Source organism: Thunnus thynnus, chromosome 12, assembly GCF_963924715.1.
Source record: "Thunnus thynnus chromosome 12, fThuThy2.1, whole genome shotgun sequence".
In the NCBI taxonomy this organism is placed as follows: Eukaryota; Metazoa; Chordata; class Actinopteri; order Scombriformes; family Scombridae; genus Thunnus; species Thunnus thynnus.
Window position 1 is genome coordinate 20,260,459 of NC_089528.1, and position 21,728 is coordinate 20,282,186.

Consider the following 21,728-nt stretch of genomic DNA (forward strand, 5'->3'; position numbering starts at 1 on the left):
ACTGCAGTAATTCAGACTTTTACAAGAACACAGATAGTAGTGTGTTCATTGTTGGTAATGATTTGAGTCTACAAGTAATATAAGGTCTAGTATGTATTTAGTCTAATTTGTCGCATTGTGTTTTGCATTTTTATTGCGACATCATCAAAAATAAAAATAATAATGAGGAAAAAGTAAACCCATATTTAGATGTCTACCGTTGACAGTTCCAACAGATCTCGCGATAATTCCCTCATAGCAACTGGAATGTTTGCCCTGGATACCACAGCCGTGCCAGATACAAGTTGAGGTGAGAGTTTTCTCCTCTTTAGCAACACAGAAAACACATTTCCCGTGTGTTACACAAACAGCTGTATCGTTTTATGGTCAATGTCAGAAATATGCCATATGAACACGTCACTTTGTGTGAAACATTTGGTGTCTAGAGTTGGTCAGGACGCTAGCTAATCTTCCTACTACTAACGTTAGCTTTCTACTTCTTCCGGTCAATTAGCGTTAACTTACAGTTGCAAAGTGCATTTTAGTGAGTTAAACAGTGTGCCTGAAACCTTAGTAACCTGCTAATATTATGGCCTTTAGTCAGTAGTGGAAGAACTATTCAGATACTGTACTTAGCGTTAAATAAAAGTAACAATACAACAGTGAAACGGTTAAAATGAACGTTACTCCATTACAAATAAAGTCCTCAAATCTTGTCTAAGGCTAACTTAGTGTACTAAGTGAATTATATTATTGGATCAATTATTACTGATCATTTTACTTTACTGTTCTAGCTGGTCAGGGTAGAGCTGTTTTTAACTACTTTGTATACTGTTGGGCAGTTTAATCTATTAAAGTGTTTTTGTTAGACTCCTTTATGTGTAAAATTTTAATCAGCAAAGTGACTCCAGCTGTCAGATGAATATAGAGGAGTAAATATTTCCCTTTTAAATGTTGTAAAGTGCAGGTAGAGGGTAATGTACTAATACAGAAATACTCAGGTTAAGTACAAGTGCCTCACATTTCTACTCACAGTAAGTACAGTACTTGAGTAAAAGTACTCCATCACTTATTTTTGTCCAACAAGTTCATGCATTGAACAAATATTGTCATACTCCTTAATCTCCCCTAATTTGGTATTTATTGTTATTTCATCACAGTTTCTTTCCATTTCTTCACCCATAGACTCCCGCACATATGCAGTCTACCGATAGAAACCAGCTTTGGTCCCCTGGTCAGTCCCTGTGGAGCCTGATTGCTGAGCATGCTCCTGGGTCAGAGCTGCCAAAGATTCATGCAGCACTTGGCCACTCCCTGGTTGACATGTACACAGAGGTGCATGCTGAGGTGAGGGGGTTTTTATGAATGTAATGTATTTTTTATCATTATTTCTTCAGGCAAAATGTTGCTACCCAGCTTTTTAGATGGAACATTCCCCTTCAAATTCAGTGAGTGAAGCATGTTTCATCATTCTCATTTTTCACACTTTCTGATGTCCTCTTGTATCCTTTCAAATAATTAAAATACAGTGGGTCTGTTTTTAGTATGATCCCACCACAAGAGAACCACACAACCTACAAAATTTCCTTTTATACTTAGTCTCAGATTGAATCAAAAAAATACACATCACTCCTGGCCAAACAATTTAAGAAGTCTGGTGTTATTTTGTGTAAGTAGGTTAGTTCTGCTGCATAAACTCAGTAATTACAATCCCCAGATTCCCTAATAAAAGTGAAATGTGGGTAAACTATCACTGTGCCGCCGTGAAGTCCAAATGTGAGCCAGACAGACATCAATATTTACTCAAGGCCAGCTAAACTCTCGACCCCAAAGCCCCTAGCATGGAAAGCACTCTAGAAGCTCGGGCAAAATCACCCCGCCCAAGAAAAATTTGCAGGGCTGATGAGAAATCCCAAGCTAAGGTGGAACCTATAGTGTCACACACCTCATAAAACAGGCCAAATCTAGGTCAAGATTAAGGTGTTAAATTCAATTTCTAGATAATCTTGGGGGGAAAAAACATATCAAAGGGAAAAAAGGGTGACTGAATGAAAACAGAGTCAAATAAAATGGTCTTAAACTGAGACTAAGTGCATTGAAAATGGCTCAAATGTGTGGACATGTGGCCTTGTCTACTGAGAGAACATTCCTCTCAAGCTGAATTACATAAATTAGGTCATACCATATGCACTTAAGGTCAAATCTGTAGTTATCCCTCTTATCAGCAGTTTCTGTGGGATATAAACATCTCTGTATATGCTGTTTTCTCACATGGTGTACACACCCTGCATCTCTCCTTTCTCATACCACCAATCTCTCCTCTTTCCATCTTTCTTCTTTGCTTTTCTACTCTCCTACTTTCTGCCATCCTTTCTCTTTTTTCCTCCGTCGTGTTTGTTCTGCATCGAAATCTCTCCATCTGTAGATGCTATCATCTCTCTGCCTGCAGTGAGCCAGCGGACCAGAAAAATACTTGGACAGTTTGTCTCAACTTTCAAACCATGACATGTTGAAGCTTACCACATGTTGCTTTTGTGACAGTTCGCGTGTGACAACTACAAATCAGGCACAAACTACTTTTCACATGAAAGCAAAAGCACAACTCTCTCTCTTTCGCACACACACACACAGACATGCACAGACCCTCAAGGACTCAAATATATTCAATTCACAATTAAATCATCAACCTAAGTGTCCTTTTATGTTACAAAATCGAATCATAATGATGCAGACTAATTCAACTCATCTACAGTACAGACACATTCCCATCTGCACACACACACACACACACACACACATTTACACACAGAAAGAGGCCCAGTAAGCTTAGTGAGTCAGGGGGTCGGTATAACAGGGTTAAAGAGGCTAATCCTCAACTGTTGATAAGACCGTTAGCAACACAAATTCTTTGACTCGATTGTGAGTATCTGCATGTGTGTATCAGTCAGAGAAAATAAGTGTGCGTGAGTGTGTGTGCGTGTGCGTATACTGTATGTATGTGTATCGCGTGCTTGTGAGTGTGACTTTCAGTATTTTTCTGATATATTTTCACCTCCAGCGTATGCAGCTGCTGGGTGTAAAGCCTCCAGACGGAAAGGAAGACTTAGGCTGAGAGCTTTAAGAAATTTCCAGGAAAAAAAAAAGAAAAAAAAAGCAAAGCACAGAGCGCCTTATTCAACTCTCAGGCTAGTGCATGCAGGTTCAGATCGCTTCCTCTTTTCCTTTTCCTTTTTTTTCCCCCTCTCCGTGTCTGCCTATCTCCATGTCTTTCTTGTTTAGTTTTTTTTCCTCTGTGCTCTGTCCCTGTCTGTTTCCCTTGCAGCCATGTAATGAATTCCATCCCTCTGTGAGCCACTGTGAAAAGTAATAGTTGATCTGCAGGCGACTCCTCCATTCCTCAGTACCACAGTTCCTCCCTCGATCAAGGTCTCCATTGTGTACGGCGGTTGGATCAGAGAGAATATTAGCCTCTCTTTTCATGTCTCCTTACAAGGCCAATCTCTCTGCACCTCCGTCTACACTCGTTCTTTCTTTCTACGCTGATTGAAAATGAGTCATTTAAGTTAAATGTATTCTAAAGCCCATTTTAAATAATTCAACATAACAATTCCTAGTCGGTTCTTTAACTGACAGGTTTCAACACAACGGTACTCCCTTAAAATAGCTCCTGGATGAGATCAACAGTCTGACAGCAGAGGGAAGGTGAGGAAAAAAAAAATATCCAGGAACAACTTGTTAGCCAGTGAGCCATGAATCCTGTAACATAAACACCTCAACACCCAAAGACAGACAGAGGAAGCCAAAGTGAGTGAAAAGGGCTGTGTATGTGTGTATTTAATATATTGTGTGAATGCTGGAGTATGAGTGGGAAAAAAAAGCCACATGTTAAACATCCTCCAGTGTATTCCTTTTAAGTGAAGTTTTGACTGAAAGGGGACAGACATGATTGACAGGCAACAGGTGTGGAGGTGTTAATGGTATCCAGACTTCACAGACACATGTACACACACACACACACACACACAACTACTTATATGCAAACTTTGTCACTTTCTCCCATTCCCATCATCTCTTTCTCTCTCTGTTTAATTTCCCATTGGCTGTTACATTGTGGTTGTCCTGGACTTTTTTGTTTATAGCACACATAGTTGTGTACAGCTGCAGAAAACAGATTGAAAAGTACATCTATGATCCTGAACACTCAGCTGTTCTACCGGCTCACAGTGAGGAAGTCACGCATAAAGACTGACCTTTTTCACATTTTTTTTTTTTTACAAATCCTTGATCTGCGGTCATAATCCCAGCAAAATTACAAGCGCTGCACACGGGGCTGTTTGTCTAATGACATGGATAACATAAAAGTCACTGTGCTCATTCTGTTGCCTGTGTGTTTCGGTTACAAACCTAAAATTATGCGAAAGCATGATAACGTGGGGTGACAGTGACAGCAAGAGGTAAAGAAAGAAAGAAAATATGTTTGTTAGAAAAGAGTTTCACTCAGATTTGATGTCCCCACAGATCCAAAAGTTGTGTTGCTTCCTCCTCCAAGGAGACAATGTCAACTGTTCACTGCAGTTTACAGTAAACAAGGTCTTCTTGCAACAAGGATAGCTCTGATAATGATTTTACTAATAAAAAGTAAAGCAAAAAATAGATTGTAGCATAGTCCCATAAAATAAATGGGAAAACTAAAACAAAGTTTGGGTAAAAGTTTGGGTGGTATTCTTTTTTTATTGAGATTTTTGTGCCAGTTATATTTTTATCTCATATATTTTTAATTGTTTTTATTATTTAAATAAACAGATACAACAGGATATACTGAGCCAGGCCCAAACACATAGTATTTGCATTGTTTACAAGTGACTAATCAGCCCAGGATACCTGTACAGTACAGGTAATTTGGTCAACAATGCCTCTTGATCCCATGAGTTCAAACAATGTGATGTTTTTCTTAGTAAATCAACTTCGGTGCCATATGAAGACAGAATCCTTTACCTACCTGCACTACTGAGAGTACACACTGCTACACAGTATAATTGCTACTTCACAGATTATCATGTTTTAAACTCATAGAGACTTGAAAGAAATAAGATAATCCTCCACTGCCTTCCTTGAGACATGACAAGTCCTGATATTGTCAGGGAGGCTGTCAGGGGAGTCGCTGGATGACGGATGTCTGGATCACTGCTCGCAGAAGATTGCAAGTGGACTGTCTGCTCTGCTTGAAGAGAGTGGTTCACTAAATCACTCTTACAAGTGTTTTCATTTATAGATATACCATTCTTGGTGCAGCATCATGAGTCTTAAACATCTTGAAAAAGTGTTAATGTATATCTTTAGTTGTCTTCACTAACTCTTGTAACATTTGCAGGCAGTGATGTGGTACAAGATGTGGCAGGGGAGCCAGCAAGGTGGAAACTATAGCAGCAGCAGGGCAGGGACTCCGCTCCCTCTGGCTGACCCACCTGTAGTCAAAGAGCTGGTGAGGGCCGAGGTCCGGATGTTACTACAAAATCTCAAAGAGAGAGCCATCAGGGAAGGAAGGTAGGTGTAAGTTCTCACACACACAAGTTCACTCTCCAAGTGGTTTGACAAGCACAGTCAATCCAACTCTGACGTGCAGCTTTTGGTACAGTTGTATTTAGTTGAATTACCTAACATGGTAAAAAAGTCATTTTGCGAACTAAACAAATATTGGAAAAAATTCAAACCCCCAAATTCCACCATTGATTAATGACAAGGAATATGGTTTTGGTAGTACTGGTTTTTGTAGTGCTTTAGTATGGGTTAGGGTTTACTTCACCGCAGATTCCACTCTCTGAAAAACCTTATGACAGCTAACAAGACAGCAGGAATTGCATTTTTCACCCAAGTTCTGTGAGCATATATTTACTCTTCAAACATTCTGTCTTAATGTTTGACGGCTACAGTCTTGATAAGGCAGTTTAGTTCTAAATTGTTTAATTCCAGATTCATAAACAACCATTAGACATGTCACTTGTACAATTAATTTATGTAAAATTCAATAAATGTCAGAAATAAATGCAATTTCTCTCTTGATCAAGAGCATTTTTTTTACTTGTCTTAAACAAGCACAACTACTTTGGATTTTCTGTCCAGCCAAGAGGCGGGATGGGAAAGTAGGTTAAAGCCCTGCTCTCACATTCTCTACGTAATTTTTTCCTCTAACAAAGAGTGCCATAAAATGGTATATTGTCTTCCCCTGTCAGTTATAAATGGGATGGAAAGCAGAGCAACAAAGGTTTTTGGTGTCAAGATGTTGCTAACTGGTTTGGGAATTGTGGAACAATAGGACAATTATAAGAGGGAGACATCCATGCATTCCACACCAAATGCCAACAAACACTGGCCTCGACTTTAAAGGCCAAGTCACTGCTCGCTTTATTGGATTACAGATATATTTTAGATTAAACAGGCAGCTAAATGCACAGCTTAAAAATTGCAAAGACTAAGACTGACTTACATTCAGTTGTTTATGAGTGAAGTGCTCACAGGGAGAGATTGAAGCTTGACATTGTCTGTATTTTATGAAGCACATTCATCAGGGAGTTATAAGCTCCTGAAGGAGTGGTTATAAAACTTTCTAATTGCTGTTTGGTTTTTAATTTCTACAGCTAATCTTGCGACTCAGGTCAGGGATGGGCTTGTAGCACTGTGCAATTTAATGGCATTTATTGAAATTCTCTGAAGGATGTCATAAAAACTGTTAAGGGAGGATAATTTCAGCTTTGTAAAACTGCCCTACATCATTACATTACAATATAACAGCCTAATTTATGTATCAAAGTGTATGTGTGTGTGTGTATGTGTGTGTGAGAGAAGATGTACAAGTATGTGTAAGTGTGTGAGAGTCTACGCTAGTAACTATCCCAGCAACTACCACCCTGCTGCCAGGAATGTTGCCCCATGTCACCACTCTGGTTTTGCTGAGGCCTTTTAGAAGAAGCACAATATAAGACAGATTGTTCTCTGTTTTTGTCACTAACCATTTATTGCCTGTCAATTTGTCGACTTGGTTTTTATTGTAATCCTCTTTTTTTTCTGTGTCCATTTTCGTTGTGTTGTTAAGCTAAAGGCTGCAGGCAACTCTTCAGTGGTATTTTGTGTATATCCCACAGATTTGTGCCACATTAACCTAGCTGTAGAAGCTAGTAGCTACATATGCTTTAAGTAGCTTAAGTAGCTTTAAGTAGTGATAGCACACTGTAAAAATACTCAGTTACAAGAAAAATACACCATACAAAAAATGGCCCATGTGAGTGTTATACTATTACTACTACTACTACTACTGCTATTACTATCTCATATTATTAAATCACTTAATGCTGATGCAATTATGCATAAGTAGGATTTTACTGTTGTAGTTGGTTGAAGTCCTGCAAATTTGAACTATTTTATTACTTATACTGTTAGTTAGCAATGTGTAATTTTCTTTATAAGATTATTGTATGTTTTTTTCATATATTTTTTTGTTTTATTTATTTGGTTCATCAGCTGTTACATTAGCTTAATTTGTAAGTAGTAGGGGAGAACGGGGTAACATGAGCCACTTTTTACATATGATGATTTTACTGCAAAATGAAAGTGTATTTGTTTCAAATAATAGTTACTATATATACCTCAGGTTGTTGTGCACCCATGGAAATTAAAACAAGTTATCTAATTATTATGGTTTAAGAACAATGACCCATCAAAAAAAGTTAGTCCTATGGCACAACTTACCTCAAGGTAGGGGTAAAATGAGCATGGGGATGGGGTAAATAGTGTTACCATTATATACTGATATAAAAATTACACAAAATCAAACAAATTAATTATGAAATTAAAAATAATTTTGAACTTTATTATGCCATCAATTTAACAAAGGCAAAAACTTGTACTTTTAAGTAAAATCACGTGTTTGTGTCTTGTTGTTCAACATGTTACCGAAACATTTTCAGTAAAGATTAAACTGTGATCTTTGGGTGTTAGCTACAGAGAGAGTGTGTGTGTAAATGTGCTTTTGTGTATACAGACAGGTGACAAATTAAAGAAAAAACTGGTACAGGTCTGAATGCTTGACCCCTACAGTGATGGATTCTGGGGGCTCTGTTATGCTGTGGGAGGCATTTTGCTGGCATGGTTTGGGTCCACTTATCCCCTTAGAGGGAAGGATCACTGCAAATCAATACAAAGTTGTTGTGAGTAATCACCTTTATCCTGTGATGAAACATTCCTATCCTGATGGGAGTGGTGTCTTCCAGGATGACAATGCCCCATCCATAGGGCACGAGGGGTCACCGAATGGTTTGACGAGTATGAAAATGATGTGAATCATATGCTATGACCTTCACAGTCACCAGATCTCAACCCAATTGAACACCTATGGCAGATTTTGGACTGAGGTGTTAGACAGCGCTCTCCACCACCATCATCAAAACACCAAATGAGGAAATATCTTTTTGAGCAATGGTGTTCATCCCTCCAGAAGAGTTCAGAGACTTTTAGAATCAATGCCAAAGTGTATTGAAGCTGTTCTGGTAGCATGTGGTGGCCCTACACCTTACTAAGACACTTTATGTCGGCTTTTCCTTTAATTTGTCACCTGTCTGTATGTACAGTGTGTTTGTTTGTGGTTTAAATTTAACATTAGTCAACAATTAGGTATTTATTCATCAACATTGTAGCACTTGTAACATGGATCAGACATGAACAGTGTCTCTAGCCTCTACAATATCAGAAAATAATTTTGAGGGTAAATTGAGCCATTGACTCAACCCCAACATCACTGGCATGTTTTACCCCACAACCTCCATTTTGTCAAAACTGTTTCACACAGTGGCTCAGATCCACAATTATGCTAAGTTTATGACCTTGTTTTGTCGCTTACACTGACTTAAATGAACATGTAATAATGTCCAAAACTTATCTTTTTTTAATTAAGATACAAGACTGATAACTTTAGTAACATGATGAATTCACTTGGCATGACCAAAATCTTTTTCTTTGCTCTGTTTTGCTGACCACTCTCTCCATGTGCTTGAGTCCAGGATTGACTGAGTAATGTGAACCATTCTTTCTTAATTTGTGGTCACATGATTACTTTTGCTTATGGTTACCTAGATAAAGGGGGTGGCTCATTTTACCCACTGGCTCTATTTACCCCGTTCTCCCCTAACTAGTAACTACAGCAGTCTAATACTGTGTATGTGGTGCAGTAAAAAAGTACAGTATTTCCCTCTGAAATGTTGTAAAGTAGAAGTATGAAGCAGAATGAAATTAAATAAAGAGACTCATATTTTTACATGAAGGATTAGGCTGGTTTTCTATATTTTTCTTTCTTCTTTTTGCAGAGCTGATGGGATTCTGTGCCACAGACCTCCGTTGTTGTCCAAAAACTATTAAAAAGACATCAATGAAGCACACCGTTGCACTGAGTGACATGTTCCTTCACCCTGAGGACAAGGCATGCTCATGTGTGCGCGGTTCTTTGTGATCCATTGTAAAATTCTCAAAGAACTTTAATACAAAGTCAAGAGATTATGATATGCAGCACAACAAGCTAGTAAAGCACTGTAATAGTTTTTAGACAACAATTGAGGTCTACAGCACAGAGGAATACAATATATCAGGCTTTGGATACACACACAATACTTATAAGTAGGATGAGTTCATTGTTGGTTTGGCTCTACACATGAGAATTGTTGAGAAAAAAATAGATCATCACACACCTCATCCTTTAAGTGCAATACTTGAATAAATGTGCTTAGTAACATTGTACCACTGTTAGTTTTTACAATGCCTACATGCCTACATTCCTTGTTACCCTTTCCATCCACATCATAAAACAAAAAAATGTTCCATTACCACTGGCACTAACAGATGCAGCATTGTTGTGTGTTTTCGCTTCAATTTAAAATTAAAGACTTCCCACAGTGTGGTCCCTTGCAGAATCTAAAATGGCTCGAGCATCAAAAGAAATATGAAATTTATTATGTACGATTGGTGCTTGTTATGACAGCTCAGTTGACAGGGATTTTAGTTTGAAGTAAACTTAGAGTGGTTTCTTTCAAGTCAACCAGACCTGATGTTTCGGCTGACAATCCAATATCATAAGGCCACAGATCCAATGCCCACAATAGCACTCACTATGTCTTATTAAAGTGTCACCGAGCGGGACACGAACTGAAGCCTTACTTGCTCGCACATCATAACTTACTCTTGTAAAGTGCTTCGGCCAGGATGTAAATGGATTACAAAAAGTCCCATTCAGCGGGAGAAATGTAGCCTATTGTTATCGGCTGTGTAGGAACGCTGCCAAAAAAAGTATTGGTGCCACACAGGCTGTGCCAGCACAAATTGCCTTTTCTCTTTGAAGTTGGCTTCAGTACACTTGTTGACCTTGATGCATGGTGCTGTGTTTGTGTGTGTGTGTGTGTGTGTTTCAGGTCTTTGATTGTTCAGTTAGGCCAAGTCCCAAGTGTATATCAGCTGAATAGCTTTCAGGAATGAACTGAACACACTTCCCCGTAATAACACTTACACTTAATAAGGCTCCAGAACTCTCTGTTTGTCAATTTAGTTCAATTTAATATGCTTTGTTGGCATGGAAATTGAGAAATATTGCCAAAGCATCAAGATAGAGACCAGCATCTCTCTCTTTTATATTCCCAGCCGGAAATTATTTTGTGTGTGTGTGTATGTATGTGTGTGTGCGCTCTATTTTAACCTAATTTACCAAAAATGTTAGCCAAGAATGTTCTCCTATATTTGTAGCAAAGGCCTAACAGAACAAGATGCCACATCAAAGGCAGCCAAGGGGGGTAAAAATAGTTCTCATCCCCATAACAGATTTTTATTGTGATTTGAACCATTTGTATGAGGGCGTGGGTGGGTGTGTACCCTTGTAAAAGTCAGCTGATTTATCTTATTGGCCTCCTCCTGTGTGGTCCTGATGCCCGAGTCATCTACCGACCTTCACACACACCTCCATGTCATTGTCTGTGTGATTTGCTGGTGGCTGGAAAAGACGCATTTTTTGTCATGCAGGGACTATAAAATTAAGCAGAACTGACCAGGCAGTCACCCCGCCTGCAGCTGCCTACAACAGTTGCTTGTTTCTTTTTTTTCCCCTGGAGATCATTCAGAAAATATAATCACCATCAGAAATCACCACCAGAAACTCTTGCATACAGCAAGAATGCATGACTCACTTTTTTCTGGCCAGACATACATATTCATCCAAGTCATTCAGATAAATACTGAAAAGAGTTTGAGATAAACAAACTCATATAAAAAGTTGATCTTTCTTTGTGTCTTGTTGCTATAGAGATGATGAGGAGTTCTTGTTTCGGTACAAACCCGAGACTGTAAACTACGCCCTGGGTCACCTTGACAGCTGTACTGACCTTGGAGACAATGATAATGAAAGCAGGTTTGTAACATGGGTGAAAAAGAATTTGAATATTTTGCTGAATTGATACAGCACCTCTCATAATGTGGGAAAATGTATTCTTTTTCCTTTTCTTACTTTTTTTACTCTCCTCTCCTCCAGACCCAGCTCTAACTGTTCAGTCCAGTCCAATGCTGAAGATGAGATTGACACAGTGAAAGACAAACTGAATGTCGCTGACATAGACAAAGTGGTGGACCACCTCAAGTAAGTTGCTTAGAGCAGTGGTTCCCAACCCAATAAGTTGTGAGCAGTTCAACCAAAGAGTGATTTTCTTCACAAGTTATTCAGTTTGAAGGATTTTAGAGGCCTTAAACCTTCAATAATGGATTTTTTTTTGGCAACGGACGCAAGTTGTGAACACAACACTGATATGATAGCCTTTGAAATTGATATAGTGAACTTGATAGCAAACTGTTACTTATTTACATATCTAGCAGTTACATTATCATTTTAATCATTGTAAGCATTGGAGTCATGTTTATGTCCACCTGATGAATGTCCAATATTCACTCTCCTTTAGCTCTGTTTTTGATCTCTACCAACTCCTGAGGGAAATACCTGACTCTTTAGTGGATAAATGCTCCACTATGTTCACCAGTTAGTCAACAATCCAACTGTGTCTGTTAGCTGTTTGGCGCTGAGTCTGTTTTAAGAGATTTTTCTCTGAAAACAGCTGCCTACAGCATCCGAAAATGACATTATGACAGCGGTGAGAGTGAACCAAAATAGTAAAGTTGCAGGCGGGACAGCTTAACAATGAGCTGAAACTCACTATGAAGCTCCTCAAGGCTGAGAGGAGCTGCAGAGTCAGGTGATAAATCTCTGTAGGTTTATCACTACTGACATTACACATTGTCATTTGATACATTGTTCTTGTAAAAAACACAGATTATAGCCACTTTAAGTATCCAGTATTTCATCAAAACAAAACAAAAATAAGAGTCAGAAAAAAGTAAACATAACATTATGCACGTGAAATATATTATCTCTTTCTTATTCGATTAATTGCCCTGTGACCCATTAGAGTCTTTCTTCGGAGCCCTATGGGGGCTCCTGACCCCCAGGTTGGGAACCACTGGCATAGATCAACCTATGTCACAATGGTACAATACTTACATCAAAAGTAACATGAAAGAACACCTGTCTGGATCGGTGTAGACCTGTAATTCTAAGTAACAGAGACACATCATGCTTACTGAGCTTTTGTGTTTGTTCTTTGTGGTATGTACCTTCATTTGTTGTAAATGGCATAATTCATATGTGCTCTGTGAGTTGGTTTGAGTTGTTTTGGAGTCCTTTCACCCTTTACCCCCATTTTCTTCCTTTAGTTCCCCTCAGCTATCCTCTGTGGCTTCTGTCGCTGCCCTCATTCACACTCCATCCTTCTTTTCCTTCCTTCATCCCTTGCTTTGAGGCCCACAGGGCAATGCAGTCACTGGGGCTACCTTGGAAGGGAGCCCCCCCCCCTCTGTCTCTCTCTCTTTCTCCCCCTCTCTCTCTCCCATTTCCTGACTCGACCAGAACAAAAGGCTCCATTGTCAGAAAATGGATCCCAGACCGGGCCAGAGTCAGCAGAAGATTCTTTTTCATTTGAAAGAAGTGAATAAAGTCTACTATGGTTATGTAACCAGAGAAGGAGAAAATGTATGGGGGAGAGAGAGGGAAGAGAAAAATAGGACAGTGTTTCCTCAGTACTTCAGGAAAGCTACAGAGGATAAACTCTGAGCAGACACCAAGTGCACCTAAAGTAACAGCCTCAATTGTGTTAGTGGGTTGTGCTACAGCTTTTGCTAATCCATCTGCCACTGTACCTTTACAGCATTTTGAAATCCATACTGTATGATATAGAGTTTAATCACATCATGGGCCTATAACTTATATCAAATACCTATAACTTTTATCAAATTTCACATTGTCACTGTTCAAACTGATGATACTCATACAATTGTCAATTTACATTTAAGACAGAAAACCACAGCCATTTATAAGAAGAAGCCTGATGCTTGTAACCAAGGTGTTTGGTTGTGTTTGCATGTTGTGACTGTCAAACACATAGTTTCCACTTTGACCTAGATTTTAGTGTTTGGCTCGATAATCTTTTTTAATGAAAAACAACTGGACCGATGATAAACTTCAAGACTGATTTTGTTCTTTTTTATTAATGTTTATCCTGCTGTCTTTCTCTTTCTAGGTCTGTGCTAACAGAGGAATGTAAAGCGTTGAAGAAACAAGTAAAACATTTACAGGTAAGAAGAACAGGATGGAAAATCACCAAGTACTGAATTAATCTTTAATCCTCTTTGATTTTCTGTCTGTCAGTGCAACAGTGATCAAAATCCAAAAATTATTTATGGGAAACCAGGTTAGTACCAAAGTATTGATTTACTGTATTGCAGCTGTTAGAGGATTCTACAATCAGAATTCATGTACCCACAGGGATACTGTAATTTAGAGGAGGGGACAAAAGAGCAAGTGAACCTACAGCCAAGCTTTTCAGTTCTTACCATTTTCTACCTGCTAAGCAGTGCTTCACCTTTTCTTTGCCTGTAACATAGAAAACTCGTAGTATTTAGCCATGCTGGAATTATGACTAACTAGCAAATGTTAGCAAGCTAACATGCTAAATGACACTGACCATGATAAACATAACACCTGTCTACTGTGAGTGTCTAAGTGCGACCTCACAGAGCTGCTAACATGAGTGTAGATTCTTAGTTTTACATAGTATCTAATCAGATCCCAAAGTTAAGAAAATGATTGAAAAATGAAACTTAAATGAAGCAAATATACACTTAATGTGCATACTTCTAGTTTTATATACAGCAATAATGAAAAATGTCAACAATGTGCCTTTAATCACCTCTTCACTGGTTCAAATTTGTGTAAATGTGCTTGGAAGAGAAAAGGAATTTGGATTTTCATCCAAATTGGAAGACTTAACACAGAGTGACATCTGTGCTAAGCAGGAAAATGTTTGAACTTTCCAACCAAAATCACATATTTTAGATTGTGATTCTTAACATCTGTTTTGTGTTTTCAAGGCATGTCAGTATTAACTGTCTTCTGCAGTTTTTGTTGTCTGTGCTGGTGCTGGAAAATAGGAGTAACATACTGTGTGTGTGAAAATATGTTTGAAGTCCAGGTAAACAGTTACAGTAAGTGTTCTGCCTGAGGTCTGTCTCATCCACCACCATCATGTTTGACACAGCTGAGATTACTATTGATTCCGTGTTATTCTATGTGCTTAAAATGTATAGCTGGTGACAGCCTTTAAATGGAGCCAAATCAGGCATTTAGTTGATACAGTGCAATCTAACTGCCTTTGTTGTGCAGCATGAAGCAGTTGTTCATAAATGGGTCCTACCACAACCGTAATGACCCATTTTCGCTTAGCAGGAATGAGGTTCACAAAAGGACTCGGCTCAGCACTAGCCAAGTACTAGAGTAACTCCTACACACCTACTGTACCAACTCCGGCTCAGTTGTTTAAAGTGTGTATAGAAGGTAAGGTCAGTCCATTAAGAAACCTGTATAATGTCATCTATGGGCAGAAATATTTGTCACATAATCTCTATTCACAGATATCTGCATACGAATGCAGAATCTGTAGGCAACGGGACAAGATTTGGGTACCTGAAGCCTTCTGGTTTCCGTTTGTAGTCCAAGTAGTATTGACCGATCACGTTTGAGCGGGCTTTGGTTGCATGCAGGTAAACAGTCCATGTGGATAGCAAAAGAGGTGGAACACATTGGCCGAAATGCAATCTCAGAGACCACTGGCTATCATCTGACGATGATTATCCGGATATTCACTGGCTACACCGGAAGCCCTGAAATATTGGTTGTCGCTCCCAAAGGCTAAATCATCGTCAGACAGACAACCGATGGGTTCTGAGATTGTGTGTTACTAGAGTTTTAATAATTTATATTTGAATTGCTTAACTTGTATAATTGCATTAAAAAACTGTATTTGAATGGCATCATTTGAATTTGTATACTTTAACTTGAATAACTGCATTGAAAAACGGAAAAAAAACTCCTTTTCATTTACTGTAACAACTATTTTCTCTCAACGATATCAGCGACCAATAAGAGCTAGATAGCCGTCGAGAGCCTTGAGTTTTCTCTATTCTATGTAAAAACTAGTTTATGTGTTGCCATTTCGGAGAAAAATTACTTTATGCAAGTTTTGTGCCTGATCCGTCGCCATAGTAACATTGTGGCCTGAGTGGGCTTCTGTTAATACCATCATCATAATATCATCATTGTAAATGGATCAAGTTCATTTTTGAAATTGCGCAAAAATTCCCCTTCAGTTCTCTGAAGCTGAATGCCATCAGTTTTCAGCATGCTGAAGCATGACCAAAGGCAATAAAGGCCAGAAATAGTCTCTCAAATATCCTGCGTTCCAAAATACAGGCTGCATTTTCACTTCAGCTTAACACATTCATTTACTACAACTTACTATATAATTTACCATAACTGAGTATTTTCCAAACCAGTTGAGTGAACACGAATGGGTGGGTTACAGCCATAAAGGCTCTCATCTCTGTTGGTGAATGCGATCTTATATACTGAATGCTATCTTAAGAATAATTATACAATTAAATGTGGTGCTGGAGTTTCTCCAATCAATGCTTTCCACTTAAAGTTACTCTAGTAACGTTACTTCCAATATCCACATAAAAGCCTGGGGCTGGTTTATATGAATGCACTGATGCTTTTCTGTCTGAATGCGTTGGTGTTCTATTTAAATTGGTTAAAGTTGCCTCTTCTGATGCTTTTGTGGATGATGTCAGTCCACAAGTTTGGCTGTAAAAAGATCCCTGTGTGCTTTTATAATCAGTCACAGCCATAGACACTTTGTGCAAAGGACAGAAGGTGGATTTTCCCCAGTCGATAATAATATAATGAGTGCCTTAGCAGTGCCAAAACTTTCCTGTGGCTAAGGAACTTGCCACTGAAATCAACAATAATGTTGCTTTTATGGTCTTTTGCTTGCCTTAGCTGGGCAGAAATGGTTTGATGTTGGCACAATCTTAAATGGGATCTCTAAAGGTGACATGTTAGACAAGATGAGTGTTTGGTCAAAATAGATCCTAAACCACTCACTAGATAAGTATCAATAATCAGAGCATGACCGGTATAAGCTGACACTACTGAATAAAACATCTAAACTATCAAAATCTGGTCACACTGCTGCAGTTCGTGTGACCAGCTGATGAAATACAATGTTTTTTCATGAGGATGTTGAACGTTTTTACAGGTGGAACCAGCAAAACCATCACATAAGATGATAAAAAAAAGCAGCCATCATAAACTTGTTTCAGCTGGCTTTTGAGTGGTGATCCTTGTCCTCATGTTTCAAGTTTTCCATCAACTGAGGGAGATGCTGTGTAGGAGCCTGGCGGACACAAGTGGATTTTGGTTGTAGAGACTCATGTTTAAGAATAATGACAGTAGCATACAGGCCTTCCTAAAATATCAGCAAATCAGCGCCATGGCTATATGGGTTCAAACCCCACATGGACCACAAAGCCTATTTTCAGGACGTGTGTGCTTTAGAGTTTAGGATTTCAGTCACTTTACTGTCAGAGACGGCACACATACTTCAGCTCCGAAAGACGACATGAGGAGGTTTGGGTCTGAATCCCACTGGGAAAATAGTCCAAAAATATATGTTTTAACTGTCAGTTTCCTAGCCTGTGGATATCTTTCTGTGTGTGTGTGTGTATGTGTGTGTGTACATGTGTGTGTGTTTGTTTGTGTAATGGACTATATAGTCTGTGGTTGCTATAAAGATTCTCCATTAGCGGTTGAGCTGGTGTAAAATGAGCAAAGGAGGCTGCCAGTTACTCAACTCACATACACACACACACACATACACACACACACACAGAGTTGTGTTTCCATCACTTGAGAGGACATTACATTGACTTACATTAATTTCCTGCAGACTTATCCTAACCTTAACCATAACCACCACACGCCTAACCCTAACCTTAACTTTAAACCAAATCTTCACCCTGAAATTAATGATTTACGTTAAGGGGACTTGCTTTTTGTCCCCATAAGGGAGGCAAGTCCCCACATACTGACTGTGCAAAAAGATTTACGTCCCCACAATGTGACGAATACCTGGACCACACACGCACACACACACACACACACACACATAAAGACACACTTTTCAATCAGGTTTTCGGTTTTGCAAGCTACTGACATGCACGCACACACACAGAGCACTATGGTTTTCATTTACTCTGGATATAAATGTTTGAGGCCATATTATTATGGAACACTGCTGCTCAATCGTTTAGTGGTCTCTCCCTCACACACACACATAAACACACACACACACACAGAGGGAAAGAGAGAGAAAGAGACACACACACACACACACATTCCTTTCCTCTTTCTCCCCTTGTTATTTTTATCCTTTTTCCTTGTTCCTTTGCTATTTCCAAAGGCTTCCTTGAACATGTTTAATACATTTGCCTCCTTTTTTCCACCTACCCTCATTTGGCTTAGTTTGTCCCTGTCTGTGCCATAGTGCTCTGATAATATGATATGCACAGTTACATAAGCCCTGTCCTTTACTGTTCTGTGATTTGTGTTTCTTGCAGGGAAATATTAGACAAAAGTGTGAATTGGATAAAACAGAACCTACACTTGCAGGTGAGTCCATATAAGAACATTTTGGCAACTGCTGCCATCTGGTGGCACATTGTTGTTCATCACATGGTGTGTGAGGACAATTCTCCTCTTTATCTCTTTATCGTGCCATTTAATCTTTAGCACAGTGAATACATTTACTGATAAACTGTGAATAATAGTTTTACCCACCCTCTATTAGCTGGTGAAGCTTTGTCATCGTCAAACATATTTAGGAATGAAAAAGGAGAGATTGAAGGCATGAGTCTAATCTATCCACTGTGGGATAAATGGCATAGAAACTAATTGAGCACATTTTCAGTACTCAAAAATGAGTACTTGCTTTTTTTTCTTATCCTCTAGCTGATTGTTATCTTTTGATGGTTTTCTGTTCTTAAGTGTCTGACAGTGTGTTTCAATCATACCTCAACATTTTAACATGCTTAAAAATCTGTGTTTGTTTATCTGTAGAGTTGAGAGAGCTTAGAGGAGCTATACAAACAGACTTAGAGCTGTACCCCTCTTCTTTCGCCTCGTCATACTTGACTTCCTCCCCTCTCCCTGTGAAAGCATTGAAAAACAGATTCAGGTCAGTATGTTTTGTTGTCGCTCACACTGCACAGTTGATACCTAAAATAGATGTTTCACTTTTGTTTGTGATTTTTGCCTTCTTATTCTAATCACGCTCTCTAAATGTAAATGCATTGTTGGTCTTCATTTATTTTACACCATCTCAATAAATACATTCAGCACATTTGTACTGCAAGTCTTTTTGTTGCAAGAAAATGAAGAAAATGTTTCTCATTCTCACTCCTCTCCTCCAGACTGTCAGCAGGACAAAGGGCTTGTGATAAGACTTTGCAAGCTTTAACCACTACATCAGTCTTAAGACCACATCCACCTCCTGCTCTGCGCCATGTGAACCCCATTCCACCAGTTGGACCTCCTCTCATTCAGAACTCAATTAATACTTCTTCGCTGTCTAGAACTCATGGTCAGCATAGAAGCACATCAGCCTCCGCTGGATCAAGTAAAACACAAACAACTGTCTCCAACAGGATCGTCACTTCTGGGCACAGGAATGCTTATCTTACCACGTGTGGCACTGACAAGAAAATGGTTAAACATTTAGACCACTGCAATCCAGAGCGAGATAGTGCTGGTCTCCATCGCAGGACCCCAACTTCTAGTTCTAGTTTTCAAATAAAAACTCAAAGAAATTCACCCGTCCAAGCAGCCCATCTATCATCTCATCGTGCTATCCACAGCCCGGGCAGGGAGTGTGATTTATCACCACAGACGGCGAGAAACAGCAGCCTTGCCCCGAGTTCAAGAAACATCAATATTATCCCTTCAGCTGTTCCTGCTCTCAGCCCTCTCTGTGATGCAGGCAGTTACAGCAGCAATAGTGCTGACCATTCTGTGTCAACAACAGGAAAATCAACGACACAAAATGGGCCACAGAATAGCACCCGTGGAGGTAGTTCAGTGTCAACAACAGTGCAGACACATAATGACAGGAAAAGTACTACTGAGAGTTTTCATTCTTATGTAACAGAGAAACATTCAGTCTTGTCTGAAACTGGGCGCCCTCCTGCACAAAATTGCACCATGAAGAGAAACAATGGAATTTACAGAAATAAAAATGGTCATCTTAGGGAGGATGTCAGCCACCAGCAGAGGCTAAGTAGCCACTGCTTGACAAACCGCTCCTCATGTCATCCAGAAAGCAGTGGTACCCATCCAAAGCCTAAACAAATAAATGGACAATTCTTCACTTCCCCAAAAAGACCACTTGAGGGCACCACAAGTCAGCCAAAAAGAGTCCAAGAGGCACAGAAAGAGCAGGAGTTTCTCAACAGGTTTTTTCAGCCAGTTCCTCCTGCAAGAGTGCCAACTTGAAGTCAGCCACTGACCAGACAGCTGGGGCTAAATAAAGGAGATAACTGGGAGGGCTGTGGTGGGGAAAAAAAGGAAGGGACATTTCTATTATAGACATTTCTAATAAAGATTTTTACCGCTTTCTACGTTGTGATGAGGAATCATAGAAGCTTGATTATATTTGGGAGCATGATGAATTGACAGTTGCATAAATTCAGTGTATATGGACAAAAATAGATGGAATAATTTACAGCTTTCTAGTCCTTTCCTGTCCATAAAGCATGAATTAAAATTAACTTGAACTCTCAATTATCTACAGACAAGGACAGTGACCTATGTTAAGTAATTTTGCAGTGTCTAAATATTTGATTGAAATAAATGTGTTGTTAAAAATGACAAATAACTACTATGCCTCTACAAACAATCAAGTAAAAGTGTTTCAATTACTGAGGGTCCCTCATTGTCATTGCCTGTTTTTGGCAATGACAGTATCTCTCTCTGAGGTTCTTATTTTCAATAGGCTTTTCTCCATGCAAGACATTATGACATGTCATAATGTGCTATGAAAAAGGTCTACCTTATTGATAGTGTTAGCAAGCGTTTCCCAACCTTTTTTGCTTGTGACCCCATGAAAAGAAGAATGTCCACTCATATGTCTACCAGTTGTGACAATTTTTCCCCTTGTTTTATGTTAATACTTTTGCTGAAGAAGTAAAATTATCCATTCATTTACAAGAAAAAACAAAGATTACAGGAAAAGGAAAAGTTTTAAAAAACAAAACAAAAACCCCCACTAGTTTTAAGTGCAGAATTAACTTGGCAAACTCCTAGTTTATTTCTGTTTCCCATCAAAGTAAAGAGGGGTCCACCAAGGAGGAGACGTCACCCTGACAGCCTTCCTGCACCTGCACTCTAATTACCAGCTAACTGTCCGCCATGTTGACGTCAAGTGTGATTGGCTGTTGTAGCTAATGTTCTCCAGGCTTCAGCTAGCTTGTAGACGATGTTTGAAACACCACAAGGTAAATTTGTCAACCTTAAAAAAATAAATAAATAAATGTGTAACTGCTGCAAGCCTGTCATTAACGAAAAAGGACTTTTTTGTGTCTAAACTGGCTACTCTAGCTTTAGTGAACTTTTTATTTGCCATATTTTAGAACAAGGTTAAGCTACCGTTGGCCATAAAAACTTCCTGACAGACTTTGATATGTGGACTACCATGATAACTTTTTAGGCCATGAAGGTCAACAACGTCTTAATTATTCAATTTTAGCTAGTTTATGGTACAACCCACATAAACCCAGTTAATCTTTATCAGACAGCCATTAAGACTTACCTAACGGTTAAGCTAATGTTACCGTTAGTGACAGGATGCTGCGACGGTTAATGTCACGGAAAAGGACGGTTTCATACTTCTCCACCATAATGAATCTCTGTTTTAAAAATTAAATAAGGAAAGTTGTATGAATAATTATATGAACTATCAGTTTATTATGTAACTTGTCATATTGTATCAGTCTTTTGGTGGGGTGGACTCCAATGTACTCCAAAACAATGACGTTACCATTAATTACTGCCGCAAAACGTCCCTCAAGTAACTTAAAGGGTGCTGATGAGTTATGGATGAAGATGCTGGTCTGAGAGAGGGAGAGAGACATTTCTGCTCCTCTAGGATGTAATATGATCATCATCCACGAGTCTAACATCTTGCTTCCTGTTTTTTTTGTTTTTTTATTTTTATCATAGCTCTTTTGTTTAG

The 21,728-nt window shown here is 39.0% G+C and overlaps 1 protein-coding gene across 1 annotated transcript; it reads left to right on the forward strand.

Moving 5' to 3' along the window:
- The first annotated feature begins 230 nt into the window (after positions 1-230).
- On the forward strand, positions 231-20,375 carry ccdc24 (coiled-coil domain containing 24). Its single transcript, XM_067606217.1, has 9 exons — positions 231-289; positions 1,165-1,326; positions 5,351-5,523; positions 11,309-11,413; positions 11,534-11,638; positions 13,626-13,680; positions 18,061-18,112; positions 18,560-18,677; positions 18,913-20,375. The coding sequence occupies exons 2-9, from the start codon at positions 1,177-1,179 to the stop codon at positions 19,988-19,990; spliced, it is 1,836 nt and encodes a 611-aa protein (XP_067462318.1). The 5' UTR covers positions 231-289; positions 1,165-1,176; the 3' UTR covers positions 19,991-20,375.
- Positions 20,376-21,728: the final 1,353 nt, after the last annotated feature.

Bases quoted from the DNA above. Each gene is read 5' to 3' on its own strand.
- ccdc24 (XM_067606217.1), top strand. From the start codon at position 1,177: ATGCAGTCTACCGATAGAAACCAGCTTTGGTCCCCTGGTCAGTCCCTG. The intron at 11,414-11,533 runs GTTTGTAACATG...CCTCTCCTCCAG, and splicing joins GACAATGATAATGAAAGCAG to ACCCAGCTCTAACTGTTCAG. The intron at 18,678-18,912 runs GTCAGTATGTTT...CCTCTCCTCCAG, and splicing joins GCATTGAAAAACAGATTCAG to ACTGTCAGCAGGACAAAGGG.